General features: G+C 40.6%; 1 protein-coding gene across 1 annotated transcript; it reads left to right on the forward strand.

Moving 5' to 3' along the window:
* The first annotated feature begins 53 nt into the window (after positions 1-53).
* Positions 54-12,841, forward strand: RILPL2 (Rab interacting lysosomal protein like 2). The gene is made up of 5 exons (XM_073627150.1): positions 54-212; positions 2,263-2,588; positions 5,238-5,389; positions 5,486-5,599; positions 9,309-12,841. Exons 2-5 carry the CDS (start codon positions 2,283-2,285, stop codon positions 9,340-9,342), a joined length of 606 nt encoding a protein of 201 aa, XP_073483251.1. The 5' UTR covers positions 54-212; positions 2,263-2,282; the 3' UTR covers positions 9,343-12,841.
* The last annotated feature ends 1,917 nt before the right edge of the window (positions 12,842-14,758 follow it).

The following is a 14,758-nucleotide window of genomic DNA, read 5'->3' on the forward strand; positions in this document are numbered from 1 at the left end:
ATTGCATGATACTAGGAGTGCGCCGCCAATGTTAATTGGCTGTGTGTAAGTGGGCAGGTCCAGGTGGAGGGAGGGGTGTAAGGAATGCCGTCTCCATGGTGACAAGCTCTGAGTGAACTGCAGAAAAACTCCGGAGTGACGTGAGGAAGTGACAAAACTGGGGACGACTGAGTGCTGAAGGGCCGCTGTTTCCGTTGCCGTGACGTTATCTGGTAAGAAGTTTTCAGTGTTCTCAGAAAGTTTCTATACAGCGAGCCTCGATCACATAGACTTCCACAGAGCTGAGCCCAATTACCTTCTGTGTGTGAGTCAACTGTATGAGGAGAGGACACCGAGGGGAAGCTACTACTGGAGCAGTGGTACATGACAACCAATCAGCTTCCCTCTTACATTGTCAAAGCTTAACTGAACAAGCTGAAGATAGAAGCTGATTGGTTGTTATCTAGAGCTTCACCAATTTTGATGAATTCTGTAATTATGTGGAGATCATCTGTGTGTATAGATAGATAGATTTACCAGTGTTCACAATCCCTTAGTATACAGACCATACAAAAAAAAAAAACCTACATCCTACCACTTCCCATCGAGAGCAAGGACAGGAAACAAGACTTTGTATGCACCACCGAGATATCACACAAGGTAAAATAGCAGTCATTTATTATGTGTGTAGAATGGAATGTCTTTTCTGCATTAAAAATCTTGCTTGTCCCTAATTTGTTTTTCATTAAAGTTCCAATTTAGTCACTTCTTGCTTTTTAACACAGCAAGCAACCTTCAGAATCATGCAAGTCTTTTATATGTGCTTTCTTTTCCACATACAGTAGCTACATCACCATTAATATGAACCTGCAAACCACTTTAAAGTGTAACTAAAGGTAAAACTTTTTTTCATTTTGAATACAGTAATGGCCCATACACACGATCAGAAAATCGTACGAAAAATACAGGTTTCAAATCGATTGTACGATAATCTGATCGTTAGTAAACAGCTTTCGAGAGCTGATCACCACAGTTAATCTTCTCCGATGGGACAAGCACGCAAATTTTTCTCATATGATACCAGATCGTATGATTTTCGTTTAATCAGTACAGTTGTCATTCGAAAATACAATACAAATACAATGCAACTCATGACATCACTTCCAAATTTGTATTCTGTCGCACGAGAATTTTCATCACTTTATTAAACTCTTCATTTTCGATATGAGACAAGCATGCAAAAAAAATCTGCAGATCATTCGTCCGATAATCTCCTCATGTGTACCATAAGACATAAGGAAGGGTAATAACCTTTTTAATTTTTTTTTTTTTTTTTTTGCCACGTTAAGGGAGACTTCACCTCCAGCGAGAGGAAATCAGTCCAAAGTGAGGAAATATTGGGGTGTTACTGGGGCTTCCAGAACTATTGTTTTTGCTATGACTTCTGTACTCAACAAAATGGGTTTGTTTTATATGAACTTATGTGATTTTAAAAGAGAAGTGTGGGATTTAAAAAAAAACCACACAATCATACTCACCTAGGTGGATGCAGCGATCAAAGAACACTGATCGCTCAGTTCTTGGCCTTATTGAGCAGAGAGTCGGTGACTGCCAGTCACCAGCTCTCTGCTCTGCCCCTTCAGCACTCATTAAAGACTCAGACTTTAGCCCGTTGGCGGCTGAATAGTGATCACAGAAGGGCAGAACTAGGTGCTCTCCTGTAGTGTACAGGAGAGGTATGGCCAAAAGAGCTTTGGCCCTACTTCTCAATTAAGATTTATATAGAAATCTTTTATTATACTTACCTCTCTGCAATGGTACCTTTTATCTCCAATTTCTTCTTGTAGGCTCTTTAATTTGAATAAATTGCAGATGTGGTACTAAAATAATATTGCTAACCTGGTATAAATAAATAATTAGATCCTTTCCCAGATCATAACAGATGCAAGTTTGTAGCTAGAAAGGCTCTTCTTTCAGAACTTTCAGAATTTCCTTTGTTAAATCCAGTATGCACACACATTTGCTGTTGAACAAAAGGCTTGTTGTGTCTGGCCACTTATATGGCAGAGCAGTAGCCACCTTATTAATGTAAACTAGGACATATTGAGTAGACTTTGTGTATGCAAACGAAAATTATTGTGAAAAAAAGTAGGTGCCTGTTTGTAATTTTGGCCCCGAGCATAGAATACACAGTAGGTGGGCTTAAGACAGAATCCATCTGTTTAGACATGCAAATGACCATACTGAACAGTCCTGGTGACTTTTTGCTTTTGTATTTCACAGTGATTGTGTACAGCCTGATAATGGAAACAGAACCAGAGGATATAATGCCAGAATCGGCATTTGATAAGGACCCATTTCAAATGACAGTGGAGGATGTGTATGATATCTCCCATGTAATAGGCCAAGATCTTCTGCATATCAACAAAGAGGCTCGTGGGGTATCAGACATTGTAGCTGGCCTTCAGTTTAAGATTGTTCGAGTTTTGGAGGTCCTGGAAACTTTGGTGAACCAGTCAAGTCTTACTGCAGAGGAGCTCAAAATGGAACGCGATAACCTAAAAGCTGAGGTTGAAAGGCTACTAAGAGAAAGCTCACAGCCTGGACAGGTATCTGTGTAGTTCTGTTGTGGCCAGAGAAAAGGAACAATCAGATCTCTGCTACTTTAGGACCTAGAATGGCTTTAAAAGAAAAAAACAGAGAACAGTCAATCCCCGTTATTATGTGGCTTTCGTTCAGTGACCCATTTCATAATGTTAGATGTTACAACTTTTACACTATGGGGAGGTGAGCTAGCTTAATTTAAATTCATGAGTTTTGAACTGCAGTGTTGTTTCCGTGTATTCATAATGTGTGAATACAACAAACTAGTGTGAGCAAGACTCTAATGTAATTATCACATGCTTGTGTTTAAACTGAGAGCCAGGTAACACAATTATATTTTTTTTACTACACATGTGGGGCATTTCAATGCACAAAATAAAACTGTTTAGCTTTCAAGATCATTAAGCAGATTATGGTTGCCACCATGTCAGATACAAAGTCACTTGGCTCAATTTTCACTTTTGTAGTAATGGATTAATCTTTGGTTAATTATTATTCAGTGAATTAAACATTATAACGTTAGGTAGTTATTTTGATTTAAAATCACACCCCACTCTGAAATAATGCCCTATTACAAAAGTATAAATATCCTAATCCCAACAATGAATTTAGTAATCACTAAATCCTAATGCAGCGCTGTGTAGTAATAACAAACATCACAAATATAATTAAATGTGAAAAATAAACACACACATAATGCACCCTGTAAACCATATAATTATTAAATCATAAAATGTCAGTCGAACCCAAAACAACAATAAGACCCAATGAGATACAAAACCATCATGACAATATACAGTAAGTCAAAATGATATCTTCTTTTTTTATAAAATAATCTGTTTGTAGAGCTGCTCTGTCTGGCGAGTGGGAGAGCCACCTATAGAGCGGCCAGTCTTCAGGTACTCCACCCGGAGGCAGCTACGTGTTAATGCCGATTATGTGCTTCTCATTGTGAGTGCATCCCTTCCTAATACACTACTTTTGAAGTTAGCACACTATATAGTTTCTTCTTTTCGGTTTTATTACAGTGGTTGCTGTGGAGAATAAGAAGCTCTTTAGCTCATCTAGGGCAAAGTGAATGTGCAGAACATGACAGTTTTGATCCAAAGCTTTTTCATGCCTTCCTTTAATTAGAGAGACATGATATTATGGCAAGTGTCTGTCTAAATTAAGGTGGAGGCACTTTGAGATTATGTTATAAAAAAGAAGATTTCCTTTGCACTTATATTGTCAAAATTGTTTTGCACTTTATTGGGTACCATTGTCATTCCCCCCCAACCCCCCCTTGTGGGTATGACTGACATCTTATGATTATTATTAGTTATGTGGTTCACAGGGTGAATTATATGTGTGTTTATTTTTCACATTTATTTATATTTGTGATGTATATAATTTACTACACAGTGCTGCATTGGGAATTTCGTGAGTAGTTTATTATTGATTGCATTCATTAACAGACAGGTGCAACTCCTCCTTACATTGTGGCTAAAGTCTTTTTTAACCCCCCCCATCTCCCATCATAACATATACCTGACTCCTGCATCTATTCAGCACTGTGCCCAGCTACAGGTCTCCTCTCTCATTCTTCCTGGTCTCACAGGCTTTGCTGAGAACATTTTCTCCTGCTGCTATCAGTCAAATCCAGTGAGCAGAGGGCATAGGGCAGGGCTGAGCAACACTGTCTGTGGATACACATCCTGGCTCAGGAGGTCTGCCCCCATAGCAGGTGGTTTGCTCTTGGGGCAGACAGAGAAGAGAAGGAGCCAAGATCGCCAGCAGGGGACCCTAGAAGAGGGGGTTAGGGGAAGCTCTATGCAATACCATTTCACAGAGAAGGTAAATAACATGTTTATTATTTTAGAGAGAATATTAGATTTTACAATCGATTTAAATGACTCCGATCATATGTGTGTTTTCTCTGCAAACAGCGTTTTTTTTCAGGCTCCGGCATACACAGTTTGCAGACAAAGAAAATCTATAGAGGAAAATGTGTGAAATTGGAGCATAGAGCAAAATGGTAATGGGAGCACCATTATCTTTTTTGTAGTTTCCTCATTTGCAAACTCTGCATACTGGTTATTTTACTGAAACACTGACTTTACAGAGTGAAAGTTGCACTGGACAGGGCAAGCTGGCTGAGAAGAAGCTGCATGGGAGACATTTTTAAGGATGCATGTTTCTAATAAAATGTTCGATGCTGGGAGCAAGTTTGGAGAAGTAAATGCTGCCTTTTAAGGCAAAGACATAGTTCACCCCCAACAGAATGCAATTTATTTTAAACAAATTAAGTTGACCCCGAAATCCAAAGTCCTTTTATGCATAGGAATGGAAAAAAGTAGGGCTGAAATAAATGTAATTTATGTCTTTTTTGTAACAAATGCCCTGTTCTCATGCAAATCACTAAAATAAATTAATACACAAAAATTATGATGGAGAAGGGGGAGGTTAATTAGAACAGGTCTTTTCTATATCCCCTTATCTACAGTGCATTCATAATTGTCTGGAATTCACAGGTGGGAGTTGGTCAGTGGATAGGATGTTCTACTTGGTACTTGACAGTACTAGAAAGAAATAATGATAGGGGAGATATAGTAAGAAATAGTTATTGGAAAATTAGACATTATTTATTTAAATTACATATTTGATGTTCACAGACAGATCCTGGGCCAGACAAAATGATCATTGATCTGACAGACCCAAACCGGCCACGGTTTACCCTGCAAGAGCTGAGAGAAGTGTTGCAAGAACGCAACAAGCTGAAGGTTCAGCTCTTGGTTGCTCAAGATGAGTTGCAGTGTTATAAAAGGTAATCTTTTTTCACTGTCCTGTCATTGGAATAACATTTCTTTTGCACAAATAAGGAAAGATGGAAAGATTGAATTATATATTTTTTTAATCTCAGTGGTGTCATTCCTCCCACTGAAGACCATATCATTATGCTGGAGGACGAATCCATAATTACCACCTCTCCAAGGTCAAATGAAGGCAAGAGAGAGAAGTCATCAGTGAAAAGTTTGTAAGTATAATTGATGTTATAGCACACTGGCATTACATGTACTGTAACAATGGAATACAGAATAATAGAAAACTTTAAGAAATTCACAATTAACATAATTGCATGGCACATGCCACTTGCCTATTAACCACTCCAAAACTAGGCCATTTCTGACATTTCTCACATACTAGGCCATTTCTGACATTTTTGCCTGAAAATTACTTAGCACCTCCAAATTTTATATAAATATATAAATGTATATATATATATATATATATATATATATATATATACACATACATACATACATACATACACACATACACACATACACACACACACACACACACACACAAAATAAAAAAAAATAAAAATATATATATATATATATATATACATATACATACACACATTATATCATATTCTGAAAGCAAAGTCCCTGGAGAATATAATAGTAGATGTTACAATTTTTTTATGTCACACAATATTTACACAGCAGGTTATCAAACACAGATTTTCAGGAAAAAATACACTTTGGATTTTAGTGAATACAAACACAACATAATGCTGGTTAAAATTTAAAAGATGGTGTTATGTCGCGTAAATAGATACCTAACATGTCACGCTTTAAAATTACATACACCTGTAAGATTGTGACAAACTATGGTACATTAAATTATCCATTGGAAACACTATAAAAGCCTATGCAGGCTACCAGTTTAGAGTTACACAGGAGGTCTGGTGCTAGAATTATTGCTCTCATTCTAATGTTTGCAGCAATATGTCAAATGTGTGGTGCGATCACCGTTTACATAGCATTCAGGACCTATGTGCGCATGAGCACGGGGGGTGAGGGGGCTTTAATTGTTTTTTTGTTTTACTGTACCTTTTCATTTACCTTTACATACGCATGAGGCCTTAGGGGTTAAGTTCACCTTTTGTAGAAAAATATAATATAATATAGAAGAAGGTTTGGGGCCTCTCTGTGCAATGGTATTGTACTGAGAGGCCCCAAACCTCCTTCTCCATCCGGGCTCCAGGCTCCTCCTCTTCTCAGTATTTCACCATAGGAAGCCACTTTCTATGGGGGTGCACCTGAGGGCTTGCTTCAGAGCGTGTCTATAGACACACAACCTGGCTAGGCCCGCCCCCCTGTTCACAGGATTTGATTGACAGCAGTAGGAGACAATGTCTTCTGCAACTGCCTGTCTGTCCTATGGGAGAGAGTTAGACCAGCATCACTGCGCTGAAACAAGATGGGGCTCAGGTAAGTATGGGGGGGGGCTGCTGCACTCAGAAGATATCTTATTTTAATAGATAGAATGCATTAAGGTAAAAAATCTTCTGCCTTTAGAACCTCTTTAAGGTAATAAAAATGTTCTGCCTTTACAACTACTTTAATTAATTCACAGAACTATGTGAATGAGTGACGCGGCTATGTGGACAGAGCCGCAGTATTTTTGAAATGTGACAGCGGGTGCAGGGAGAGGATTCCCCATCCTCTGTCATGTGTGGATCAGAGGGGTTGCGGGGGACTTCTCCTAAATACTATGTTATACGTCAGGGTTCAAAATTTTAAGTCCTGAGCTACTAGCCAGGCCTTAAGGGTTACTCACCACCAGTTGCCCCACCCAACCCCTACCCTGCCCCTAAACACGCCCTCGTAAATCATCGTATTTTATTCAGATCATACAGGGGTATGCACAGATCATACATGGTATGCAGGGTTGTCTTTAATGTTAATTGGAGGCTGGGCTAATAGTTTTTGCCCCCCCAGAAACACTACAGGAGATGGTTAGAGAGACTGCAGAAGTACCACAAGAGATGGTCAGAGACTGCAGACATACTACAGGAGATAGTCAGAGACTGCAGACATACTACAGGAGATATTCAGAGACTGCAGACATGGTGCAGGTACTGTTGTGATGGATGCCCCCCCATCTCTGTAGATGTTGCAGATCAGTGTACACAGCTCTAGGACCTGGGGAAGTATGTCCTCCCTCTCTACACCTGTTCAGTGTGATCCCTGTCCTTTCCCCCTCCTCTGTGTGCAGGCATGGCCAGACCTGGACTCCTCTGTTTATTCCCCCCCCCCCGGACCCATCGTCAGCAGTGTCCCGATGCAGACAGCACACAGGTCAGCTCAGCAGTGTCCCAGTCCAGACAGCGCGTCCTCTCCCAGCCCCTTCCGTTGTCAGCAGGAAGCCGGGAAGTACAGCACTTGAGGGGGAGGTGGAGCAGCTCTGGAGAAGGTAGATACAGCTTCCTCCTCTGAATGCTGGGTCCTCCAAGCATCTTATTGGTTGTTACCAAGGGGGGGGGGGGAGGGTCAGTAGTTCCACCACTGGCACGGACTTAAAGCGGGGTTCCACTCAAATTTCTAACTTAACCTTACCCCCTTCAGCTAATTGCATAGATGTTCAAATGCCGCACAAAACATTTTTTTATCGCTGTAATTACCTTTATATTGTACTTTATTGTGGCACTTCCTGTCTCTCCTTCCATGGGAGTAGGCGTGTTTATTGCCTTTCCCCGGCGCCGCACTGTCTCCTGGGAGCTTAGTGTCAGTGCGGAAACTATGATCATGCGTGTGAACAAGCTGTGAATGAACAGCATTCACCGCATCCAGAAAATCAATGCTTGTGGGCTTCACATGCCCACAAGCAAGTTGGAAACAGCCAGCATCACATTTTTTAAGTTATTCTTCAGTACGAAAACAGAGGCGGAAATATTACACCCAAATTGTAAGTATTATTTTGGGGTTAGCAAAGTGTCTCAATTACCTAAAAAAAAAAAAAAAGATTGGTCGCCGGACTCCCGCTTTAAGGGGCATCCGCTTTGAGCCCTCTGTTAAGTCCTGACCGGGTGCCTCTTCTCCTCCCCCAGCAGGATCCTGGCTGCCACTACTTCTGCCTGCTCACTTTTTGAGGGTTGTTATACGTTACACCCTAAGTACGGATGTAACATGTTACGAAAGGTGAACTTATCCTATTAACCTTAATCCATAACGCAGATATTTACCAAAGTGTCACCGCTAAGTTAATTTTTGCAGTTCCATACTTTCTTTCTCTTGTTCGGAAACTCCTTGTCCTGTGATCAAAACTATCTGCTCCAAGACTTTGACACTAAATTTGAATTATTTGAACTTTAAAATACCAAAAAGGCTGTTAACTTGGTTGAAAAATGTTATCCAGTCTGTTGATTTTCCTCATGTTGTCGATATTGTAGCCTTATAAACAGGTATTGGACTCAAAACATAGTGTTCCACGATTGCAGCTGCAAACTCAACAATTTTACATTAGAACGCAAATGTTACAGTGTAAAATAGGTCATTAAAAGGCTTTTACTGCAACATCCATTCACAAAAACGGTTTGCCATCCCTGTTAAGTTGACTCTGAGTTTCCTGTTGACATGATCATTATCTCTCTATCCTCTCAGAAGCATGTAGGAGAATGGTCAATGTCCAAAAATGAATTGCATTGTGGAAGCTGATTATTCCCACCTACTCTTGTGTATAACAGGGAGGGTATGATTACTCTCCCCCAAACATGTATGACAGAGGGAGGGACACCCTGATTACAACATGTGTAACATAGGGAGGATGAGCACCAATTGGGAAGGGGCACATGGTATCTTTCTGTATACTGTACACAGTTTATAAAATTGCCAATCTGACTGATATATATTATTTATTTTCCTTTATATGTTATCTAAATTTTTGTTTCTTAGGTTCTCATTTAAACAAGAAAAACAAGCAAAGTGATTTGTTGATCAGCTGCTGCTTTTGCCTTATGTATTTGTATTATAAGAGAAGTATTTGTCATTCCAAGAGGTTCTGTAAACTGGCTTTACTTTGGACCAGCAGATGTTTTAATGTATGTATGCGACTTACCTTAATGTAAAATATGCTTAATTACAGTAATTGTGTTCAGTGCAATTATAGTAGGAACTGGAAATGTGTTGGGAGTGAAATACTGGAATATATCTATGAATAATCACAATACACTTAATTGTAGATTGTGTGCAGAACCATGACCAAATTGACAGCCCGTTCACATAGAAACATGATGAATGACAGCTAATTATAACAGTCTGCCACTAATGGGATTCTGGTATCAAAGCTGCCCTGACTTGTCTTTGCCTGGTTTATTAGTGGTCTTAAAGCATATGGCAGTAGCATTTTACACCAATCAACCATGACATGAAGATCATCTACCATAGCCCATTTAGGCATACACTCCACTATACCTCTAAAGGTATGCTATGGTATCTGGCACCAAGCCATCAGTAGCCGATCCTTTAAACCCTGTAGGTTGTGAGGTGGGGGCCACCATGGATTAGACTTGTTTTCCTAGCACATCCCACAGATACTCGAATGGCTTAAAGTGGTTCTAAAGTCAGAAGTTTTTTTTATCTTAATACATTCTATGCATTAAGATAAAAAACCTTCTGTGTTCAGCAGCCCCCCTAATACATACATATCTCGATCCAGCAATGTTGCACGAGAGTCTTGGCTGTCTGGGACTTCTCTCCTCATTGGCTGTCAAAGTCAGTGAGCCAATGAGGAGAGGGAGGGGGCGGAGCTGAGCCACAGCACCGTGTCTGAATGGACACACAGAGCAGCGGGTGCCCCCATAGCAAACTGTTTGCTGTGGGGGCAGGAGGGAGGGGCCAGGAGCACCGGTAAGGGACCCGAGAAGAGGAGGATCTGGGCTGCTCTGTGCAAAACCACTGCACAGAGCAGGTATTACATTTTTTTTTTTTTTAAATGAGAAAAAAAAAATTGTATCACTTTAAGACCTGGAGAATTTGGAGGCCAAGTCAACACCTTCAACAGATGTGTTCATCAGACCAGGCCGTTTTTTTCCATTACTCTGTGGTCCAGCTCTGATGCTCACATGTCCATTGTAGGCCCTTTTTCCTGTGGACACAGGTCAGCATGGGCACCCCGACCAGTCTGCATCTACGCAGCCCCATACTTAAATTGCGGTGCACCGTGTGTTCTGACACATTTTTATCAGAACCAGCATTAACTTTTTTCTTAGGAATTTGAACTACAGATGCTCTATTCGATCAGACTACACAGGTCAGCCTTCACTCTCCACATGCATCAATGAGCCTTGGCCACCCATGACCTTGTCGCTGGTTTTCCGGATTCCTTCTTTTGACCACTGCAGACCAGGAACATCCCACAAGTGCTGCAGTTTTGGATATGCTCTGACCCAGTCGTCTAGCCCTTACAAATTGGTCCTTGTCAAAGTCACTCAGATCCTTACCCTTGCCCATTTTTCCTGCCTTCAACACAACAGCTTCATGGACAATACGTTCACTTGCTGCCAAATTAATCCCACTGACCTTTAGATGCCATTGTAACAAGATAATCTATATTATTCACTTTACCTGTCAGTGATCATAATATTATGGCTGAACGGTGTTTGTAATTGTTATCACCTTTTCATTTGAACATAGGTAAGACAAACTTTTTACCCAAATGTTGCCCATTTTGAGTTGCATGACAGGATAATGTTACTGGAGGCATGCTAAACATATTGTATTTATCTACTTGAGGTGCCCAGATCTGTCACCAAGCTGCCCAAGATTCCCTTGTAACTTTCAACTTGCACACCTCTCCTATACCAATATGGCATAGATCAGGCCTAGTGATTTTCAGCTTATGTACCAAGATTCCAGGGAAGCACAGAGAAGGTAAATACAGTCCAATTAATGCCCTCTCTATAAAATATGGGCAAAGGTCCACATTAAGTATGTAGCTATAACTAGTTGTATATTTGTGCAAGATCTAAAATCAATAGCCAGTGTTTACTGCACATGGGATCAGGGAATTACCCGATTCATAGAGCAAATGATCAGGAGAATTTAAATGTATTAACATTTTTGGTTTAGGAGTTTAGATAAGATTTCGTTTTAGGTACACCACTAAATATGCAACTGAAATACATATATTATAAGTCTTGTCTTTCAAAACCTTTTTAATTCTGTTCGGCCAGTGTTGTGATCCAGTCAGCATTGCCAGCCTCTAGTTTAGTAAAAGCAAATCTCAGACCCCTTTTTGTGTAGATTTGTGTCTCCAGGACAGGAAGAGGGTAAATCACCCAATGAGGTACCACAACAAAACCTGACAGAGGGTCCAACCCTTCACCACTATCTGAAATTAAATAAACATTACAGTAAAGTTGGGCCTTAAAGCAGCACAGCTTGGTTATTGACCTGGTTTCACTTTAAGTCCATATTTAACATCTTTACTGTCAACTGATTGGGCAGTAAACAAGAAGCAAGCTAATTTCTGTATGCTCCCCTCCTGCATGCATTTTCACAGTGTAAAGGCCCGTACACACTATACGAAAATTGATTAATGGAAACATTAGTACGACGAGCTGTCTGATGATTTTCAGATCGTTAATACGGTGCTTTCAACAGCAGATTTTGCTTTTTCGTCAGACAAAAGCTGGATGTGCAGACTATACATTTTTTGTCGGGTGCAATCTCAACGTTCGATTTTCGTTTCATTAGTACGGTTTTCATACAAAAAAAAAAAAATCATAAGAGCAAGACTACACATGCTCAGAAACTAAAGAATACATGCAAAACTATTTAACACATTACGTCACTTCTAACGTATTCTGTCGTACGAAAATTTTTGCATTGTGAGTAAGCTCTTCACTTTTGACATGAGACTAGCATGCCACAAAAAACAGACATTTGGTTGTCCGAAAATCTGATCGTGTGTACGAGGCTTTAGGCTGACAGCAGCGTACAAACAATAGATCCTTGACTGGGTCAGGGTGCTGCATCTCCCTCTCCAGTCTCCATGGTATAATACAGGACATTGCAAGAGGCTAAAATAAAGACTCAATTCAGGTGTATACTACCTGCATTTAAAAACACAGTTATAGGTTTTTGAATGAATACATAGTTAGATTACATATATTTTTTTTATTTTTCATCAGGCTGGAGTAAAGCTTTAGTACATGTGGCAGATCAGAAACGTTAAAGATCAGATTTTTATTTTGTCTATTGTCAAGCAGGACTGATGAATAAAATGCTAATCTGTGATGCTATTTAGGAAAGATTTGCTTTTTGGGAAGGTGTGAAGATATAATCTATTGCCTATGAAATTTATTTTTTCCAAAATAATGCATTCCTAAAGTTCAAGTTTTCATTGTACAGATAGTCCACTGTTTATACTTTTCTCATAAAAATGTGAAGCAAATTCTTTACTGCCAGTAAACAGATTTTGGTAACTTTGTTTTACTTTTCTTATATTGTTAATGTAAAATAGTTCATTTGTATCTCCATTATCTTGTAAAGAAAGTGATAAGGTGGTCTTCTCTTTGAATGCGATTTAAAACAAGGTCTAGACAAACAAGATAAAAATGGCCCAAAAAAAAAAATGCATTTTTCGCCTTCAATCCAAATCTTTCCCCTGTGGTACTTTTTTTTTCTTCTAGCTGCCCTCAGTCTATTGACCATCATCATTTGACACACTTTCTCAGAGCCAATGTTGACCTGGCCCAGCTTATGACTGGACATCTAAAAAAGATATATGACACAGTGGTGAGCTAATCTCTTTGTCACGCCACTTGTCAGAACTGATTAGCTCCTTGTACTGCTCCTCCCTCTCCAATTCTGCTCTACAGAGACCACAAGAGGCTCATACCAGGTCAAATTTTTTTTTTTTAGTTAAACCAGCGGGCTGAACAAGAAAAAATGAGGAGCTTGCTGTATTAACTATCCGATGTCAGTACAGCGATCTTCCTGCTGAGCTATTGTGTTCTGACAGGAGGACGGCCCCAACCTAGCGCATACCAGAACATCAAGTTTCAGTCTGATCACAAAGGTTTTGGTTACTTCAGGACTTGAACAGGTTAAGCAGAGATGCACTTTACATGGGGCAAGAGGGCACATCTAAGGAAATAGTAGGGCACATTATAAAGGCACATCGACATATTACATAGGAGTGCACATTATTGGGCATAGCAGGGCTTATTATGGTGTACACAGGGCACACAGTACAGCACAGAGCACCAGTGTTGTTAACCCCCCCGCCCCTGAGGTGAAATTTACTGGGAGAACGCCAAAATTTACAAACAGCGCTAATTTTTTTTTTTTTTTTTTTTTCTGACAAAAAATCATGAAATTTACTGGCAGATCCACATTTTTTTACTGGCACTGCAACAAGAAAGTACCTAACATTACTGTTTTTGGTGCTAAACAGTGCAAATATCAATATTTGAACTATAAACACATAGCTAGTGCTATTAGCAATGTGTTTAAGTTAAACAAAAGTCAAAAAACATATTTCTCAATTTACATGAAGGTCAGGTTACTATAACCCGGTCAGCAGAGAGTTCCCCCTTACATCAGAGTCTGCAGGATGGTGACCAGAGACCACCTTCCTCAGAGTGAATACACTAAGGTGGGGGGGGGGGGGGGGGGATTACTAATATAGAGGGGAACCTTTATATCAGTGCCCTCTTACATTATTGTATTCACTCCCCCCTTACATCAGTGACCCCCCTCAGACTGGCCTGGAGGCGCTGTCACTGACCTCCACTCAGGTGCATCCTGCAGGGCTCAGTCAGATGGCTCCAGCTTGGCGGCTATTCTATAGTCTCCTCTCCACAGTCAACCTGTGTCTGTCTCTTCCCGTAACCCCCATCCCCGCAGCGCTCCCACTGTTGACTCCTTTCTAGGATCCCCTCAGAGACTGCAGACATGATAAAAGACAAGAGATGGTCAGAGGCTGCGGACATACTACAGGAGGTGGACAGAGGCTGCGGACATACTACAGGAGGTGGACAGAGGCTGCGGACATACTACAGGAGGTGGACAGAGGCTGCGGACATACTACAGGAGGTGGACAGAGGCTGCGGACATACTACAGGAGGTGGACAGAGGCTGCAGACATACTACAGGAGGTGGACAGAGGCTGCGGACATAGTACAAGAGATGGACAGAGACTGCGGACATACTACAGGAGAAGGACAGAGGCTGCGGACATGATACAGGAGGTGGATAGAAGCTGCAGACATACTACAGGAGGGGGACAGAGGCTGCGGACATGATACATCCTCACAGTAGCCTCCTCCTCTGCCCACCATCATATTACTTCTCCACATTATCAGTGTGCTGTGTCCTCCTCCTGTACCCCTTTCACC

The sequence above is a fragment of the Aquarana catesbeiana genome, linkage group LG01 (assembly GCF_042186555.1).
Source record: "Aquarana catesbeiana isolate 2022-GZ linkage group LG01, ASM4218655v1, whole genome shotgun sequence".
NCBI classification, from domain to species: domain Eukaryota; kingdom Metazoa; phylum Chordata; class Amphibia; order Anura; family Ranidae; genus Aquarana; species Aquarana catesbeiana.